Consider the following 21,401-nt stretch of genomic DNA (forward strand, 5'->3'; position numbering starts at 1 on the left):
GAAAATGAGGATTTTCTACCTTGAAAAGTAGATATTACTGGTGAGCGAGGAAATAGGCACATGGAGGTATGCATATTTGATGTCGATTGACACCAGAAGTTCTCCTTGTAGGATGGAAATAACGGATTGGATTGACACCATGCGAAAAAAAGAGCGGTTATATTCAGGAATCTAATTCGATTTTGAGATCCAGAATGTCAATTCGGTTTTGGCACTGTGAAAAAAGGTTTGAACCAAATCCCAACCCCTGCTCTTACATGGGGGATCACCATGATCACTTTTTGCCAAAAGATGGTCCAATGCTTGAAAGAAAGACTTCTTTTTCTCTGGATCCTTAGGAACGTTTGATCTGAGAAAACGAGGAGACAGGAACTCTTGGAACTCGTTTGTAGCCTGGAGCTATTGAGGAAGTCCCCATCTGTCTCGACACTCTTCCTGCCAGATCCTTGAGAACTGCAGAAGTATTCCCCCTACTCGAGCAAGCGGGGGCGCCTCCTCATAAGGAGGCTTTAGTATTTTGTAGGTTTCCTCCCCCAAGACCTCTTTTGTCCCTCGGGTTGACCCTGAGGATTACCTTTTGAACTTGACGACGGAGGCTGTCGTGACTGCCTGGAGGCTGATGCCCCTGGAACAGGAGAAGGAGCTTGTTAAAATTAAATAGGTTTACTCCTTTTCTTAAATGGCAAAGGGGTACTTTCCACTATAATTTCTTTGGATGTATTACCCAAATCCTCCCCCAAACAGCCATTTCACCGCAAAAAGGAAGACTAACCAGGAGCTTTTTGCATGGCGCTTAGCAAAGGCTGCAAGGCCTGAAGGATAGAATCTCTCATAGCAACTATTGCAAACATAAAGCTGCTAGTAGCTTGCCAGGTCCTGGGCCTGCTGAGCAGGATAACCTTGAGCACCTGTTTAAACTGGTCTCGCAACAATTAACCATTTACTCTCAGCGCAGGCACTCAGACACTCAATCTGCCAGAGAAAAAAGCTTTTTTTTTTTTTTTTTTTTTTTTAATAGGAATTCCAACGTTTTATCCGTTGGATCCCTAAGCATTTGAGCATTGTCTGCCGGACAAATCAAACTTTTTTTTTTTACAGAGGATATAGCAGCGTTAATTGCTGGTATACTCCACTTTTAGTGAATTTTTTCCTCCATAGGATAAAGTGTGAAAAACTTTTTTAGGAGGGAAAAAATGCTTATCTGGGTGAACCACTCAGATACAAAAAGCTTTTCCAGCAATGAACGGACAGGAAAAGTATGCACAGCTTGAGGAGGCTTTAGCGAGCCCAAACACTCAGTTAAGGGTACATAAATGTGGAGCGGACCATTCAGCAAGAAATTTCACCATCAATCTTACAGATTTTGAAAGCTGACCCCCCCCCTGCATTTGACACCTCAGAAGAGGAGTCATCAGCCTCACCACAGTCCTCTGAGGGAATTCATCTTCTCCCGCCCCCAGTTCTTCAGTTTGGGAGTGCTGGGTAATGGAAGAGAACCTGTTGCATTTTGTCCCACACTGGGGATGCGATTAAAGCCGCTAACTTTTTTTTTCAATCCTATCATGGCTGAGGAAAAAAAACCTTTTTAGTAACAAACAGGGGCTGCAGTGTTGAAAACCGTTGCAAACATTTCATGGCCTCGATGCTCACTCTGACCAGCCACCCCCTCTCAAGGGAGGATGCCATTGTAGAGATGAGTAGTCTTTCCAGAGCTTGAGGGAGACCCTTTTAGCCCTTTTTTTGGGGGCGTTTCAACCCCCCCTTCTGACCTTAGCCCGATGCACAAAAGCAGAGGTACTATCAGAAGAAATCGCATACACTGCTTGAGCAATACTCCAGCCACTGCTATTAATGCTCAGCCTGATGCTTTTAGTAAATGTGTCAGGGAATGCCTGTGTCACCAACCTCTTATATGCCCTTTTTGCTATTGTGTCCCTCCGACATCTGCAGCCAGCAAAAAAATGCTCCTGTACTGGACATTGGAGGACGAGAACGCCACGCTAAGCCCTGCACCTTCCATCACATCACGGCCCCCCTCTCTTTTCAAAAGAGGGTTTTCCCACGATAGCGGGGGGGGGGGGATGGGAGGGACAGGGTGGTGGTGAGGTGGAGACCTGTAACAAGCCGCCGTGCAGGGGCGGTGAAAAAACAGAGCAGCATCGCCAATCGTTTTTGGCTTACCCTTGCAGGAAGAGGGGGAGAACTTTGTCCAGGTGGGGAGTGTTTCGTGGAAGAAATTTATGCTCCTAGAACGCCTAAAGGTACTACTTAAATCTTGGGCCTCTGTATGTGGCCAGGCTGTGTAAAAGTCTCACGCATGTGGTATCGCCATACTCGGGAAGAGTAGCAGAATGTATTTTGGGGTGAAATTTTTGCTATATACATGCCATGTGTTAGAAATATCATATAAATTGACAACAAGCGGTTTTTTTTTTTTTTACACAACTTCTGGAAAAAAAAATGAGCCATTCAAAAGACTCATCATGCCTCAGATTATACGTTGGGGTGTTTGCTTTCCAAAATGGGGTCATTATGTGGGCAATTGCATTGTCCTGGTCCTCCAAAAGTGTAATAGGTGGTTGAGAAATGAGATGTGTCATTTATGCTCGTAGAACGCCTGAAGGTGCTACTTCAATGTTGGGCCTTTGTATGTGGACAGGCTGTGTAAAAGTCTCACACATGTGGTAACGCCATACTCGGGAAGAGTAGCAGAATGTATTTTGGGTAATTTGTTGTATGCATATCCTGTGTGTGAGAAATAACCTGATGACAATTTTGTAAAAAATAAATAAAAATCTTCATTTTGCAAAGAGTTGTGGAAAAAAATTACAACTTAAAAAAACTCACCATGCTACTTAATACCTTGGAATGTCTACTTTCTAAAAATGGGTCATTTGGAGGGTATTTGTACTTTCCTGACTTGTTCAGGTGTCTAATTTCTTGAGATGCTCCTGATGTACTGAAGGCCTGATCAGATGTGATCTATTTTCAGTGATTGGCACAATAGTTTGTAGACTCTATAATTTTCACAAAGACCAATAGCAGTATAAATTTTGGACATAATTTATGAAGAAAAATTACTAATTTGCAAAATTTTATGACAAAGGCATTTTTTCACAAAATGTACGGTCTTTTTTTTATTTATAGCACAAAAAATAAAAAACCCACTAGTGATTAAATACCACCAAAAGAAAGCTCCATTTGTGTGGAAAAAAAAAGGACACACATTACATATGGGTACAGTGTTGCATGACTGAGTAATTGTCATTTAAAGTGTGAGAGCGCTGAAAGCTGAAAATTGGTCTGGGCAGGAAGGGGCTGTAAGTGCACTGTATTGATGTGGTCAATAATGAAAGGTGACCATTATATACATCCTGGTAATGGTGAGGTGGTCATTGTGAAAGGTTTTCACACATCAGGCCTCCTATGTAATCTATATTTTAACATGCCCATGTAACTTAATATATGTTGGGGAGACCACGCAAAAAATTAAGGACAGGATTGCTCAGCATCGTAGCACCAGACACAAGCAACCAGAATTGCCAGTTTCTAAGCATTTCCTTGAACAGGGACACAAAGATTCAGATCTGAGATTTATGGTTTTGGAGGAAGTAGAGACAGGAGAGGGGGAGACAGGATACTAAAACTGAAACAAAGAAATATGGTAGATAAATTATGGTCCCTGCACCCCGATGGAGATGGAATTAATAGGGATTATTATTACACAGCGCCAACAGTTTACGTAGCGCTTTACAACTTGGGGGTAGACAGTATAAATACAATACACTTTAATACAGTAGGAATCAGAGGGCCCTGCTCCTTAGAGGTTACAATCTAAGAGATTACAATCTATAAAGATTGTAAAGAGTGAATTTCATGTTTCTTTTCAGAACGAAACCACACAGGATAGGAGACATGGAGTGTATTATATAGATATAGTTTGTATTATCATTATATAGATTGCATTGGATTTAGTCTGTGGAGGGTTAATTTAGAGTGGCTATGGGATACACCTGTGAGGTTACACCCTGTGGTGTTGGTATAAAAGTATGAGGTCTTTGGCAGATTGTTGCACGAAGCCTGATGAAGAGCATGGTATGCTCATAACTGTACAGTAGCATTATATTGTTATGTCTTAAAGAGCAATCAGATCAAAGTTTTTGCATTGGAGAACGTGTCCCGTCTTTTTCTACTGAATATTGGTGGAGGATTGGGAGCCCACCTTGACACTGAACTCTAGAAAAAAATGGAGGAAGTAACCCACCCTATTTTTGTGTGTGTGTGTACACAAAGTAAACAAGTAATTTTTTTCCCCCAAGTTTTATTGGAGCCTTCAATACAAAAGCACAACAAATGTCTGGCACAGCATTATATTTACAGAGCAAGCTTACTTTGCACAGTATATAACCATAAAAATGTAATAAAAAAAACTGAAGAAATCACCTTTATTAACATTGGTTGAAAAAAAAAAAATAACCTATTCTTGTATGCACAAACAAAACATGGAATTGAGAACAAGGACATCATTAGGCAAATCTTGTCACACAGATCTTGTTTTGGATAAGAACAAATGCTACACCAACTGTGTAGTGTAATGGTCTACCTCAATCTATTAAAATTAGATCCAACTAAGCACACTCACACAGATGGTAAACTTTGTTGATCTTCTACAATATAACGGTATGTAGTCAATTTAAGAGTGAATTGTGATCATTCTAAAAGAATTAGAGCAAATTTGTGGCAAAAAGCCACAATGAAGTAAAAAAAAAAAAAAAAAACTTATTTAAACCTAGACACATTTTGTCCCTGCTCCCATGATCTTCTATGGTGTCCATTGGCATGAATGGTTATTATGGTATGTATGTACAGGAGGCTGTGTGGCACCGAGCAGGTCCCACACCAAGATCTCAGTTTAGTGGGACAGGTAGAGTATGTAGCTTGTCAGAGATGCTGGGGAGGACATTGGAGTCAACTTACCCTCTAAATGAGAAGTGCCATTATTAACATATGTTTAGGAAATTAAATAGTCATGTATTGTACTAGCAAAACTAAAAAGTTGTGACAAAATTGGGCTGTTGCATCAGTCCTCCTCAGCCCACCCACCCCTAGCATGCACTTGGGACACAAGAATGGGGGAATGTCTAATATGGTTTACATTCTCCTCTAGGAGGCAGCACTTACTAAACACACTTCAGCGTATCCTAACTGCATTCCAGAGGCAGAAAGGCTGAGCAGAAGAGGCGTTGCTACCTCACTGCAAAGGACACTGCAAGCGGAGTGCAAAGCACCATTTCTACTGGTGCATGTACTGTACTTCAAACTAGAATACTAAGCATTAAACTGCCTTACCCTGACAGAAAACTTGTAGTGTGACAAATATGGCAGCTGCCATTGTTGACTTTTTAAAATCGTGCACCTTTCAATGGATTCAATACTTTTTAGGCACTGACTTGGAACAAGTATTCTGATCATGAAAGTAAATCTGGCCATGGACAGGATGAATTTCGATGAGTGTGTGGGCTTCCGTGTCTGACATATCAACCTTGTGTGGATGATCAATCTGTGAATGACCAGCTTTAAGAGTGGCATCAAAGTTTAGGGACTGCATACTTGTGTCTGGTCAGTAACTTAAAATGTACACAAAGATAGTTGTATTTTCAGAAGTCATCAATGGTAGACTCCCATTTTTCCCCGTTTACTTTATCAGGTCCATGAATATATAGTAAAATCATATGAAGAAATACTGGCTGTATTGGTTAACAATGACACTGTTGGAACTTGAAAAGCTAGAAATTACTTTAGAGAACAGCTTTACATTTGTATCGATATACAGTATGGAAACTAGTTTATGCTATACTAATCAGAACTATATTGAAAAACTGAATGCACAAAGTGGCACAGCAAAGTAGGGAACTTAAATTTGAGACTTCAATCTCCTTTTGGTCATGTGTACCCGAATAAAACACAGGGTATAAACAAAGTAATGCTTTAACATGCTTCGACTTTCTTATCTGAGTAATGGGTGGGGGTGGGGTGTTCCTCTTGCTAAAAACAAAACGATCATCATGGGTTTTTAGGAGGATTCAGCCTGTCCTGTGTGTAAGCCACCCTCCCCAAAACCAACATGATAAAACCGATCAGCTTAATTTCAGCATAGGGGTATGGTTTCCTGCGCTAACATATTTAACTTTGAGAATCCAGAAGGTAATGTTCAAGCAAAACAAGTGTCTATGTAAAGCCATACGTATCTCCATCAATCAAGAAGATCAACAGTGCTAAAGTCTAACACTAATTTGACTGTTATATTGCCCATAAAGAATACAGACATTCATATTTTGCTCTGTGATTTGTTTTTATACCTTCTGCTCATAACCTACATCTTACCAGAAGCCACGTGTCATTTTACATTTAGAAATGTGAACTTTATTACCTGTTTTCAGCAGCATCTAAGATCTTTGATAAAAGGTTCAAAACCTCATAACTCTGCTTTGCAAGTACCCCCAAAAGGGCACTTTTCAGGTTTTGTTTGTTTACACATGAATTATCCAATTTTTAAGTTTTGGATATTTTGCTTAAGGGTTAGAATGTGTATTTTTTAAAAATCTTTTTCTGTGGCCCCATTGGGGAGATTTCCCCACGCTTTGACTGATTACAGGCCCATAAAGTGACCGTCACCAGAGGTAAATACTGAAAATGATATGTAGACGACACATGCTGCCTGCATTTAAGAGACATTGCTTGACATCAGCTGTTCTGAGATGGGGTATGAAACAGCATAAATATGTTGACACATAAGCTGAACTCTGAGTTAGTGTATTGAACCGTATAAATAATACACCTCAACTGTCTGTACAAAGTTACAGGAAGGTAGTTTAACCACAGAAGATATTAACGGACTGAATTGAACAGGTGAGGAACTAGGACAGAAATCTAGCTAACACTGAATAACTCCTCTCCAGGTAACATGTCTTGCCTCCATAAACACAACTTTCACACACCAAAATGCCAATTTATAAAAGTATTTAAAACTCTCAGCAGTCAAATAGGTTTGTTGCAAGACTGGCAAACGACTCCTTCAGAAAGGTAAGTATTCTTCCCGTATTAGTTGTCAGAGGCCGAATCATCACTTATTTGCTTGCTGGGCTCTGCAGCTTTCGATCCAACCGTCGACCTGTATGAAACAAGTTAAAAGCAGAATATGAATTTTTTCATGGAGATTTACTAACATTTTGTAATTCAAAGTTGAAAAGTGTAATTTTAAGAAACTAAAAAGCATGGTAATTTGGTATAATTGCCATTTATGGAAGTGATGTCAGGGATGGATAAGATTAAGCAGCTAAACCGAATTGGATTTTGTAAATTTGAAAAGTAAAAAAAATAAGCACATCTTGACCAAAATTGTTTATGATTTCCATTCAAATACATCCAGCTTCCAGACAGAGGCTCCCTAGAGCATCATTCCCTCACAGATCATAAACACCAGCGCAAAAGACCAGTTCCACTGTTTAACTTATGCCAACTGGCCATTTCCCCGATTCTATATCTGTTGTGGATAGAATTCTAAGCACTAAAAAAATTTTCACTTGTTCATTCTCATACAACACCTTCATCAATTATCTGTTTATAAGATGTTATTTGTCCCATTCACCTCCATCTCAGTGCCTATCTGGACCTCACTCACAAATCAGGTATTCTAAAGACAGTTGTAGTAGACGGTGGCAAGTTCAAACACTTGCCTACCAGCTTCACTGTCTCTCAGACCCTGCTGGTGAGATGGATGAGAGTTCTGCTGTGGCCAGGGGGGGGGGGGGTTACTCATTCTGGATTTACCAATCTAATATGAAAATTTAATGAAAGCTGTCAGACTTCTCCTTATGCATGATAAAAAACACAAAAAAAAAAAAAAAAAAAAAACACAAAAAAAAGTGAGACTCCAAGGAGAGGAAGTGAAACTACATTCGTAGTTCTTGCCAAGAGTCCCTAAAATATGCGAGTAGTTGGTAGGCAATCATAGGTGTACTGTACTTGGGGTGAAGCCAAGCAAAAGTATTACAGGGGACTTTCTTTTAAATAGTTATCTACAATTTGGTACAGAGACAAAAGGGTACAGGAAGTCCCCGAGTTACAAACACAATAGGGACTGTAGCTTGGTTCATTAATCCAAGTTGTTCGTAAGTCGCGACACTGCATTTGTAAGTAGCTTCCAGTCGGAACACTGCATTCGTAAGTGTAACATCCGCCTGTAGATGGATGTGGGATGTTCCAGGCGCTTATGTTATCTGGCGCTCTTCTGGCCATGCAGTACTGCAGTATGGGATGTGTCCGGAGGTATCCAGGACCAGCGTATAGGACAAGTGGCCGGCATTTGAGGCCGTTCGTAACTCGGGGACTGCCTGTAATGCCACATGTAAATAAAAGGTGCACTCCTAAAAATACTGCAATTTTTCAGTTTTTTTTTGGGTAACAAACCTGACCAAAAAAAAAAATCAATGGTTCTGACATCACAGCTGTATCACCGTTATCTACTAAAAACCTAATCAGCTTTTGAAGACAAGTGTAACTAATCTACTAATATGTACTTAAACAGGATATGCTCATTCACACCTGTGTGTTAATGCTTTGAATGGGTCAAAGCCTCAACACACTACAATGCATATACATTCACATACATGTGATGCAGATGTTGAGCACATATACAGCAAATAAAACAAGGAGTATAGGTATGAATCCAGCCTAAACCCATTTAGCTGGTACTTACTGGTTTGTAGTCTTGTCTTCTTTGCCATCATTTTCCTCACCACTGTCTCCATTCTGTTGTGCTTGGTCCTGTGCTTCCCGGCCACCATTAACCGCTTTTGTATCTGCAAACATATTGAAAACAAAACAAATAGGATGATCGCCATGTTTCTGCACCAAAATGCATACTTTTCCACTTTCAACTGAGGGGTAAGAATTAGAAGGGTAATTTCTATTGAAACTCCTTTTGGGATAACAAAGGTTTTACATAAATAAAAGCCGATCGTTGTAAGCACCCCTGTCAGTGGTAGATCATTTGTCTCATCCCTGTAATGGATACATTTGCTGGAGAGCTTCTTTTAAAAAACAGACACCTGAAATGTTTGTTTTTGGGCTTAATACAGCTTTAAGAAAGTCTAATGGTGGTAATGCAAAGATAGAATGTCACACAGCATGAAACATATGGTGCAACTGTGAAACAAACTATGGAAGAACTACTTTGGTGCAGCTTTGAAACCACATTACTTCAGCGCGATTTGCACCTTGGATTTCATTGAGGCTTGCGACTTTGTTTAACAGAAGTCTATGCAAGTGTCACTTTTATTCCTATTACAAGGAATGTAAACATCCCTTGTAATAGAAAAAAGCATGACAGGACCTCTTAAACATGAGATAAAAAAAAAGTCATTTAAAATAATGACATTGAAAAAAATTGTGCCTTTAAGACGTATGGGCGGAAGTGACGTTTTGACGTCGCTTCTGCCCTGCAGTGTCATGGAGACGAGTGGGCGCCATCTTCCCCTCACTTGACTCCAGGCACAACAAGGGGACAGACGCGATCGCCTCCGCCGCTACCGACAGCTCCGGTAAGCGGCAGAGGGCACCGGATCGCGGCGCCGATAAAAGTGATCTCGCTCTGAATCCGCCACAGAGACCACTTTTATCTGAAAGCCGACCGCCGTATGAAAACAGGGATACCGGGGTTATGGCAGCTATCTGCTGCCATAACAACGATATCTGCCGCCAAGTTTAGGACGTACAATCGGCGTGCGGCGGTCTGCAAGTGGTTAAAAAAACAGAACGGACGAAAAACGGATGTACACGGACAAACTGTCTATTTTTGCTTTGGTAGTGGATGTAAAAAACTCATGAGCAACTGATGAAAAACTTCATCCGTTTTTCTTTGAAAAAACATGACTGAACTGATAAATGATGAGCGTTAAATTGGTTTAGCCATCAATAGGGTTTCTAATCGGATCCGGAATGCACAGAATTCCATTTTCTCTAAATGCAGATAAACTGACCGCACCAAAATATTATTATACAGGATTTATATAGCACTAACAGTTTACCCAGTGCTTTACAACATGAGGGTAGACAGTAAAGTTACAATTACAAACTAATACAGTAGGAATCAATGAATCTTGCTCATTATTGCAGGTAAACACACAACATGAATGGCACCATTGAAAAAAATGGGATTTTTATAACAGCTTACCTGTAAAATCCTTTTCTTGGAGTACATCGTGGGACACAGAGCCTTAATTATTTAATGGGTTATGGGCCACCTTCAGGTGATGGACACTAGTATACCCAATACAGGAAGTTCACTCCCTATATAACCCCTCCTCCTCCCAGGAGTACCTCAGTTTTTGTAGCAAAGCAATATACTTAAACCCCATAAAGAGGGGCGGGACCTCTGTGTCCCATGATGTACTCCAAGAAAAGGATTTTACAGGTAAGCCGTTATAAAAATCCTATTTTCTTTATCGTACATCATGGGACACAGAGCCTAAGTAATAACCTAATGGGACGTCCCATAGCAATGCTATTTGAGAGGAGGGAGAGACAACCCGTAGGGTACCCCCAGACCTGAGGACTTCTACTGCTGCCTGCAGCACACTGTGCCCAAAGGCGATATCCTGATACCTCCTTACATCCACCTGATAAAATTTTGTGAATGTATGTACTGAAGACCAAGTTGCGACCTTGCAGATCTGAGCCATGGTGATGCACTGCCCAAGAAGCACTAACCGAACTGGTAGAGTGTGCCTTAACATGAAAAAGGGGGAATCGTACCCCTTAAATCATAAGTTTGAATTATAATTTGCCGAATCCACTTAGCGACAGTGGATTTTGACGCTGCCTGTCCTTTCTTAGGACCCTCTGGCAAAATAAATAAGACATCAGTCTTTTGAATCTGAGCAGTTGTCTTTAAATAGATTCTCACTACTCTCACCACATCAAGACAATGTAGAGACTTTTCTTCCCTGGAACACGGTTTTGGAAAAACGATGGCAGGACAATATCTTGGTTCAGGTGAAAACCTGAAACCACTTTTGGTCAAAAGTCTGGACGAGGGCGTAACACCACTCTGTCCTCATGAATAATCAAGTATAGCTCTTTACAAGAAAGAGCAGCCAATTCCGAAACCCTCCTTGCTGAGGATATAGCAACCAAGAACACCAGCTTCCTTGTCAGAAGGACAAAGGGAATATGCTGCATCGGTTCAAATGGCTGTTTTTGTAACACTGACAAAACTAAGTTCAAGTCCCAAGGGCTCAAAGATGATTTAACTGGTGGATTAATCCGCATCACCCCTTGCATAAAAACCTGGACTAAAGAATGCGTAGCAAGCGGTCTTTGAACTAAGATTGATAAGGCTGAGACTTGACCCTTAATAGTAACTCCAGGCCAATTTCATCTCTACGCCTAATTGTAGAAAGGCAAGAATTCTGCCTATATCTCCGATTGTGCCAACCCTTGGATTCACACCAGGAAACATAAGCCTTCCAGACTCTAATATATAGACCTGGAAGCTGGCTTCCTTGTATTAATCAAAGTAGAGATAACTGACCCGGAAAGCCCACATTTCTTCAGAATGTGGGTTTCAATAGCCAGGCCATTAAATTTAGAGTTTGTAAAGTAGGATGGACTATTGGCCCCTGTGAGAGCAGGTCTGGCCTTAGTGGAAGGCACCATGGAACCTCTACTGCCATCTTTACGATTTCTGCATACCATGACCTTCTGGGCCATGCTGGTGCTACCAGAATTACCAGCTTTCTTTCCAGCTTGATCCTGCAAAGAAGACGTGGCAGCAACTGAATAGGGGCGAATGCATAGATCAGTGAGAACTGATCCCACGGGGTCACCAACGCATCTGTTCCGCATGCAAGTGGATCCCTTGTCCTGGACACAAAGTTGACTAACAATGTTGAATCTGGACGCTAGAAGATCCACTTCCGGAGTCCCCCATCTTTGGCAAACAGCCCAAAAAATGTCGGGGTGAAGAGACCATTCCCCCGGGAAAAACTGCTGACGACTTAAGTAGTCCGCCTGTCAATTCTCTAATCCTGCAATGAAGACTGCTGATAGGCACGGAACATTCTTTTCTGCCCAATTTAGAATATGGTTCACCTCTCTCTGCGCTGAGAGACTCTTGGTGCCCCCTTGGTGATTGATATAGGCCACAGCTGTGGCATTGTCAGATTGGATCCCGACAGGACAATCCCTTAACCTGGTAATCCAGGCCTTCAGATTCAGACGCACTGCCCGAATCTCTAGGATGTTGATGGGCAAGGCTCTTTCGGTTCTTGACCACTGTCCCTGGACAGTTGTCTTCTCTAGTACTGCTCCCCAGCCTGAAAGGTTGGCACCTGTCGTTACCACTTTCCAGATAACTGGTCTGAAGGATCTTCCTTTCAGCAGATTCTGGGTTAGTAACCACCAACTGAGGCTTTTGGACACCCTTGGGGACAGCCGCATTGGCAAGTCCAAAAGCTTGGATCGTTTTGTTCCAAGCAGACAGGATACTGTTTTGCAACAGTCTCTAATGGAACTGGGCATAGGAGACTGCTTCAAACGAAGCCACCATCTTTCCTAACAACCTCATGCAAAGGCGAATTGAGGGATTTCCTTTCGACCTGACCATTCGGACCAGCTCTAGTATGGGAGTTGATTTTTGCCAGAAGCAAGAACACCTTTTACTGGGCTGTGTCTATGATCAGGCCCAAATACTCCAGCTTTCTTAGCGGTTTTAAGGAAGACTTCTCTAGGTTGAGAATCCAACCTAGACTTTCCAGGTAACTGGTTGTAATGCGTACACTTTGCTCCAAGCGAGCCACTGACTGGTCTATTAGCAATAGATCGTCTAGGTATGCCAAGACTGTTATGCCCTGTGTCCTTAACCTGGCTAGAGGTGGGGCCAGTACTTTTGTGAACACCCGGGGTGCTGTGGCTAGCCCAAAGGGCAAGGCTACAAACTGAAAGTGCTGCTGTTCTACTTCGAATCGCAAGAAACCTTTGGTTTATGCAGTTATGCATCCCTGATGTCGATGTACGCCAAAAGTTCTCTTCCGTGTAGGATGGAAACCACTGACCTGATCGACTCCAAGCGAAAGGAGGGGATATTCAGGAACTGATTTAGACTTCTTAGATCTAGAATGGTTCCGACATCTCCATTTGCTTTTGGTACCGTAAAAAGGTTTGAATAAAACCCCAAATGTTGCTCCTCTGTGGGGATCTGTATGATCACCCCCTGAGCCAGTAAATTGGTCTAATGCTTGAAACAGAGATTGCTTTTTCCCTGGATCTTTCTTAACGCTTGATCTCAGAAAACGAGATGGTGGAAACTCCTGAAATTCTAGTTTGTAGCCTAGTCACTTGCTTACTGGGCACTTAAACCCCCCTCCTGCCCAGACCAATTTTCAGCTTTCAGCGCTGTCGCACTTTGAATGACAATTGCGCGGTCATACAACACTGTACCCAAAAGAAATTTTTATCATTTTTTCCCATAAATAGAGCTTTCTTTTGGTGGTATTTAATCACAGCTGGGATTTTTATTTTTTGCTAAACAAAAAAAATGGAAAATTTTGGGAAAAAAAAAAAATAAATCATGTTTCATAATTTGTTATAAAATTTTGCAAACAGGTAATTTTTCTCCTTCATTAATATGCGCTGATGAGGTGGCACCGATGGGCACTGGTAGGTGGCACTGCTGCCTATTGCTAGGTGTCACAGATGATCGCCGTGTTTGGGACTGATGTCCCTCTCACGGCCACCGATGATCGGCCTTTTTCCCTCCTCACGCTGTCAGCGCGAGGAGAAAAAATAGCCGATTAACGGCTCTGTTTACATCACATGATCAGCTGTCATTGGCTGACAGCTGATCATGTGGTAAGGGTTCGGGACCGACCCCTTACTCTGATCTGTGATCAGGCGAGTCTCAGACTCGCTGATGACCGAGCACGCCCTGCAGGGGGCGCGCAGGCCGCTCGTGCACGGGACGACGTCAACAGACGTCGTCCCGGCAATGTAGGTCCGCGCTGTTGCCGTCATTTGGCAATAGTACAGATCTGAAGAGGCTAGAGACACCGTGGAGATGACCCATCTGTCCTGAATTTCCTTTTGCCAGACTTGAGTATTGCAGAAGTCGTCCCCCACTCTGGCGAGGGGGGGGGGGCGGCGCCTCTTCATGATGTAATTTTAGTATTCTGCTTTGCAGATTTACGGCCCTAGGTCTTCTTTTGAGCCTGACCCTGAGGTTTTCCTCTAGAGTCTGACGGCGAAGGCCTTCGCCACTGCCTAGAGTGGCGCAGGAGAGAAAATCCGTTTAAATGAAGGACATTTATACTTTCTTTAGACCGGCAAGAGTACTCTTCCCACTAGAAATCGTTCGGATGTATTTATCCAAATCATCGCCAAAATAGTCACTCCCCATGAAAAGGGAAACTAGTCAGAAGCTTTTTGCAAGGTGCTTCGGCTGACCAATTTTTTAACCAAAGGGTCCTACGCATGTGTACTAGCACAAGCGCAAGGCAGGACGCCTGGTGAATAGAGTCCTTCATAGAGTCTATGGCAAAACATAATGCCTTTGGTAGTTCGGCCAACTCACGAGCCTGTTGTGCAGGGACCTCCTTAAGAGCCTCTGTGAACTGGTCCTTTAGGGACTGACAGATGCCTATTGCAGCGACTGCAGGCTGAGTAATGGCCCCTGCCAAGGAAAAAAAGAGAATTTTAACAGGAATTCCAACTTTTTATCTGTTGAATCTTTATTTGTGCATTGTCTACTGGACAAGTTAAGCTTTTATTCACACTGGAAATCGCAGCCTCAACTGCTAGTACCTTCCATTTTTTGGTGAATTTATCCTCCATGGGATAGAGAGCTGAGAATCTCTTTGGAGGAAGAAAATGCTTATCCGGATGATCCCATTCAGCATAAATAAGCTTTTCTACTAATGCATGGACTGGAAACGCATGAAAATGCTGTAAAGGTTTTAAAGAACCCAAGGAAGAAACCGGACCTTTAGCTGCCTCTGTTAGGGGTAGCATGAAAGTGGAACGAACCATCTCCGTAACAGTTTGTACCTCAGATTGTGAGGCTGAAAAAGGCTCAGTAACTATTTCTTCCGCAGAGGAATAATCGGCTTGTTTTTCCTTGCGATTGCCTGAGGGTAATACCTCATCCTGTCCCCACTGTAACCTTGGTAAAGGGTTTGAGGTGGGGTAGGGGGATCTAGCACGCTTCCTATCCACTTGGATGGAGGATGGGATTAAAGCTGCTAATCTTCCTTCTAGGCCCTGCAGGGCAGAGGAAAATGCATCTTCAGTTATGTATACAGGGGCTGAAGTGTGAGAAGCAGTTGCACCACCAATTGGTTCCAATGACTCACTCTGGCTTGCCATGTCTGGTATCTCCAGAGAGGATGACAGTGTGGAGGTATGACTGGAGTTCCCAGCACCTGGGGGTGGAATTTTTGGTACCTTTGTGGTAGCTCTGGAAGTCATAGCGCTAAGCACAAAAGCAGAGGCACTTTAAGCCTCAGGTGTGAGCCTAATTTGATATATAAATGTAATATCTGGGAAGCGGCAACCGCACCTCTCCGGGAGGGGGGAGTTTTATCAGCAGTAGTGTTTGGCTCCTTAGTTAGCAAGATAAAGTTTTAGTAGGGGCCGTTATACATGAAAATATGTCTTTATCAACTGCTGCTGTACCCCCACTTAGTTCCCTCAGAAGAGGAAATGCCATCTGTTCAATTAAGAACCCCCATTTGGCTGCTGGGGCCACACATGCTGTTATAGCCGGACACAGAGCTGCTGAGAAGCAACGTACCAAGGTATGTGTAATTTACTCCCTCTAGTGGAGATTTTTAAGACGGACAATGCAAAAAAGGCATAGGTGGACTTTTTACAGTTCCTAGGCTTCTTCCCTTATCCTCTTATCCCTACCTTATCCTCGCTGATACTGCTGTAACAGAGAGATCCAAACTTCACCCATCACGGTGGGTTGCGTTAGAAAACATTCAAAAACTGGGTCCCTATAATAGGGGTTCCACTATGCTCCTGAGGGGTGTATAGTACCCCTCAGGAGCAACTATAAGTAATGTAGCAGGACCAAAAAGAGTCCTGGTTCATAGCCCTCAAACAGAGGCGTTACAGGCAAAACCTCGTTCTTCTATGCGAGGCCCAGGTACCATCCTGTGGCCTCAGTGGCTTGGATGGATCCTGTTGTGGAGGTTATTTAAATCCAGCATGGATCATTCCTGGGGCTCCTCAGAGCACATCTTCACTCGTGACCAACACCTTAGACACTGGTGAAAAAAACTGAGGTACTCCTGGAAGGAGGAGGTGTTATATAGGGGAGTGAACTTCCTGTATTAGGTATACCAGTGTCCATCACCTGAAGGTGGCCCATAACCCAATTACTTAGGTTCTGTGTCCCATGATGTATGATAAAGAAATAATGACATGTGTTTAGAAATGTTCTCTAAACACAGGTTTGACAGTGCCAGCGTAAATGAGGCCTTAAGGGGACTATCAGGATACAATATTTCAGCTAATTTTAGGCTACATCCATATCCTGCGTAAATGATCAGTAAATAGATCCATTTTTAATGTGTAAAAATTTTCATGTTTTTTCTCAATGGTATACATGTATACGCATGTTAGATGCAGATTGTTACAGATCTGAATTTCATGCATGTTTACGCACCTGCATAAATGGCTCCATTGAAAACAATGCAGCTGTGTTCAGATACATAAATAAAAATGGTTGCATATGTTTTTTTTTTTTTACATGGCCGTGTAAATGAACCCTAATCTAAATAGGCTGCAGAGACAAGAGCCTGGATTTGACACAATTCAAATTCATTGCCTGCTTCAGACTGCTGCATATGGAAACCATCACTGCCAAACTCACCTGAGCTTGGTTCTTTTTCTGGCTTCTTGTGAGGGCCTCTCTTTCCTACATCCTTGGATTTATTGGCTTCCTCCTGCTGTCTCTGTTCTGCTAAAGACTTATTAAGAACCTGAGTTATTACAGAGTCTCCTTCTCCAACAAGGAACATGTTCTTGAACTTGTTGTAAAGCATAGAGGCCTTCTCCATTACAACCTGACTGGCTTTGAACCGACGAATCTATCAAGAAATAATTCAAAACAGATTAAAGATTTACTTACATTTCTTATTTCCTTACTCAACCACTTCTAAACGCAAAATTTAACGAGGGGCATTTATCAAAACTGGAGCAAATGGCAACTAATCAGCTTCTCTATTTTCAGCTTGTGGAAAAATATGCTAGAAGTCGATTGGTTGTCATGCACAGCTGCTCCAGATTACAGGCTATCCCAGTTTTTGATAAATTCCCCTTATGCCAAATTATTACTGCAGTATAGTAAAGTAGAACTTTAGTCAGAAAATTAAGTCCTGCTGAATCACTTGAGGCTGGCCCATTTTGCAGATATAGCTATGTAAAAAGTATTAAAAATGACTACCTATACGGTTTAAAATCCAGTAATACACTGTACTCTGCACAGTGCTCAATTCTCTATTTGTTGGCACTGTGCCAAAAGTCTGAGTCACTAGAGGATGAATTGCCGACAGCCTAAAGATTTAGCGCTGCTCAGGGGCTCTGGGCTTCAGCAAAATGGCAGCCTCTGGCAAGAAGAAACAGGAGCAATGCGGGAGGCAATTTACAGCGCACACTAATTATGGTAGCATAATGATAAATCTGGAAAGTATGTTCCTTGCTAAAGAACCTGATTTTTCATCAAGTTGTGGGTAAAATTTCGCTTTAATGTCATTTAATAAGGCTGCCTACATTTTCACATGCTTCCACCTCCATATTTTTAGGTAAATATATAAAAAATGTAGATTGGCACTGAACAGATTAGAAACCACCACTCTACCCGTTTAACCACTTCAATGCCGGGCATTTTTACCCCCTTCCTGCCAAGGCCAATTTTCAGCGCTGTAACATTTTGAATAATAATTGCACGGTCGGGGGGCGTGGCCTGGCGCGCAGAGAGGATGGCAGTAGACTAGAGAGGCTCCGCTAAACCCTCCGCTCCTTCAGCGAAAACGGCACCGACACTAACGGCAAAGATGCGCAGACTCACACGCCACAACTCAGGCAACCACCCTCGCCGCTCCGCACCCTTATCTGGTTCGAGAAGCATCCCGGATATCTTCAAAACTCAACCCCGGAGCCTCAAGGCCAAGTCCAAGATGGCGCTGCCTTGTGGAGATGAGGAGTTCAGTGAAGACTCAGTATGAAGAGGAAGACGAGGTAAGGGATGCCCCTGCTTCAGAACTGCCCCTTACACTTACTGCCATGAAGAAAATAGCAGCAGACATCAAGGGCACCCTCTTTTCAGCCATAACGGAACTCAAAGCTGATGTGCTGTCCCTATCAGAGAAAATGGAGGGGGTAGAGATGGCGGGCTTGAGAAGAGATAAAGCTATTCCACGCTTAGATAAAATCACTGACTCTCTCGGCACGTCTCATTGAAATGAATCATCAGTTGGAGGACTAAGATAACAGGGGGAGAAGGCATAATATAATCGGTTGAACCAGGCAACATCACATCTGCATTACAGTATGTGCTCAATGACTTACTAGAGCGCCAAACAGACACACCGATAGATTTTGACAGAGCGCACAGAGCTCTAAGAGCAAGGCCGGCTGACTCTGCTCCCCCACGGGACATAATTTGTTGTATACCCAACTTTAAACTAAAGGAAGATATCATGGCTAAAGCATGGCGCAATGAACACATTACATTTAATGACACTGATATCTATTTACCAGGACCTTTCGCCCATCATGTTAAACAGGAGAGCTCTGCGCCCCCTGCTGGAGACACTACGCAGACAAAACATACCATACAGATGGAAATTTCCTTTTTGCTCTAAACGCAACTTTTCAGGGCAAACAAATATTTCTACGCACACCTAATGACCTGCCCGATTTCTGCCGAGACTTACAGATACCACTCATTGAGCTACCGGACTGGTACGGGGAATTCCGCAACCCACAGGTGGTACCGGAAGTGCAGGCATCACCCCATGCTACTCCTACGAAACCACCACACAAGAAAGGGAAATATCAGAAACAAAATGCTCCAGGGCCTAGCTCCACTAAGAAACGACCTAACGCTTCCAGAGCTTTGCTACCTGACTCTGATCCAGAGTGAAGAGGAGAATGCATGAGCCTTGTTCATACTGAGGCTTCCTAGAAAGCTTAGGAACACGACTTTGTTTGCCCAAATTGGTCTTTAGGTTACCGTTCGGTTGGGTCCCTGTTATCCCTTTTTTTCTGTTTTTCTTCTTTTAGTTTTTCGTTTCGCTTTACAGCGGAAACAGTGTCTCCTCACACAGGCGATTCTACAGGTTGGCAGAAGAGAGGACTTTATCTAAACAAGCAGAGTTGGGTGCGGGAAGTCCCCTTGGATTGCTCCAGACAGGAGGTATGACAATAACAAAGCATAAGCTGAGAAAGATCCTTGTCTGGTGGCATTCGCACCTATGACTGACTCCTTGCCTGGTGCTTATTCACAGAAGACATATTTACAGTTACGCCTCTAATGTAGGATGATCGTGCTTATACGAGGGTTTCTCAAGAGGAGGAGAAGGGAGTAGGAGAAGAACGACAAGGGCGCCACTCTAAGTGCAATATTTAAAAACGAATTTAATAAATCTTAAAAGCAGGTACTCACAAGGGTACATGTAAACAGGCATGTAGATAATGTGCAGATAGTGCCAGATGTCCCAGGGATATTGTCCAGTCACATCTTTGGTGTCGTTCCGTTACATAGGACAGGCTGCGTTGGTGAATTTGTCGGCAGATCCGGCCGCTGGAACGCACTGTGTGTGATCTGGGGGAACGAGAGCACTTCCGGGTCCGTGCAGGGATGGCAAATAGGCGACGCGTTAGCGGAGCTGCGCTCCTTCCTCAGAAACTGTTTTTCTAATTGTGCTGAATATAGCGCTCACATCCACATGTTGGGGAAGGGAGGAGAGAGGAGGAAATTATTTTTTTTTTTAAGTTTTCTTTCGCCCTCTCTCCTCTTTTTTCACTTTGCTGAAAGAAGGTGTATCACCAAACAGACAGAAACACACTTAAGGCGGCTTCTAAGTACCCGCCTGATATCACCATCTAAGCTTGCAAGTTTGAGATTTGAGACAACATGAATCCTTGAGATCACCCACATAATATGTTCATTGAGTAACAAGCTGGACATTAGAAAATAAGTGTATACGTCTGAGTCTAATTGATGTTAGGTTTTTTTTTTTTTCTATATACCCCCTTTAGGGGTGTCGGTTGCGGTTAATTATAGTTATAATGGTAATTGTAACTAATGCTTTATCTTTTGCAATAATTACAGGAGTCGGGGGGTGGGAGGAGTTCTTTATCCTTAGTGGAATATTTCTATAGATCGTTAAGCTTTAACAAGGAAGTGGATACAGATAAAACTCTGATCACAGTCCCCACAGTGGGTGCCGAGAAGCGGACACATTGGTGACGCCCCTTTTTGTGGGTTTCTCACCGGTGCACCCACTCAAGGCCCCAAGTTATATAAATTCCTCTAGGGGTTCTTGCTTACAGGTTAATTACTACATAGACGGTTCTCACTCCCTTAGTGTCAGAGAGTGGGACCATACTTTTCTCTTATTACTACTTCTCTTTTTTCTCCTTCTCTTACCCCCTACCCGCTTCCCTATTTTTGTGTTCTGAACCGTAGCATCACGTGAGCCAGCCTCAATCGTCATGATTTACTCCTCACTGGGCAAGAGCCCAACAGTAATATCACACAATGTGAGAGGACTCAATATACCTCAAAAGAGCACACAATTATTACAACACCTTAGGAGGGAGAACCCGGCTTTTGTGTTCTTTCAGGAAACTCACTTTAAAGCTAACTTTATTCCCAAACTAACTGATAATTACTTTACTAAGGCATATCATGCCGCTAACACAGAATCTAAAACAAAAGGAGTTCCAATCTTAATTGGGAAAAGCTCAGGTTTTGAGCTCACCCAACAACTTGCTGATCCGGGGGGGCGGTTTCTCCTTCTCAAGGGGACCATCGGAAAACACGCCCTGTCACGATAGCGAATGTGTATTTCCCGAATACCACACATGTGACCTTTTGCCAAAAATTGATTGATGTGCTCACAGGGTTTGCCTCTGGATGTATAATCCTTGGAGGGGACTTCAATGTTCCATTCAGGATGCATCCAATGGTAGATCATCAGATCATCGATATCATATCGCATACTTAACCACTTGAGCCCCGGACCATTATGCTGCCTAAGGACCAGAGGTCTTTTTCCAATTTGGCACTGCGTTGCTTTAACTGCTAATTGCGCGGCCATGCAATGCTGTAC

General features: G+C 42.8%; 1 protein-coding gene across 1 annotated transcript in view; it reads right to left on the bottom strand.

Annotated features, from left to right (window-relative positions):
* Window positions 1-6,019: 6,019 nt before the first annotated feature.
* Window positions 6,020-21,401, bottom strand: part of PSIP1 (PC4 and SRSF1 interacting protein 1) — a 179,837-nt gene continuing 164,455 nt past the window's right edge. The window contains exons 15-17 of the mRNA XM_073635722.1: window positions 16,934-17,150; window positions 8,759-8,861; window positions 6,020-7,171 (exon numbers count right to left, since the gene is read on the bottom strand). Of these exons, the coding sequence (XP_073491823.1) occupies window positions 7,102-7,171; window positions 8,759-8,861; window positions 16,934-17,150 (390 nt within the window). The 3' untranslated portion in view covers window positions 6,020-7,101. The remainder of the gene's footprint in view (window positions 7,172-8,758; window positions 8,862-16,933; window positions 17,151-21,401) is intronic.

This window comes from Aquarana catesbeiana, linkage group LG01 (assembly GCF_042186555.1).
Source record: "Aquarana catesbeiana isolate 2022-GZ linkage group LG01, ASM4218655v1, whole genome shotgun sequence".
Classification (NCBI taxonomy): Eukaryota; Metazoa; Chordata; class Amphibia; order Anura; family Ranidae; genus Aquarana; species Aquarana catesbeiana.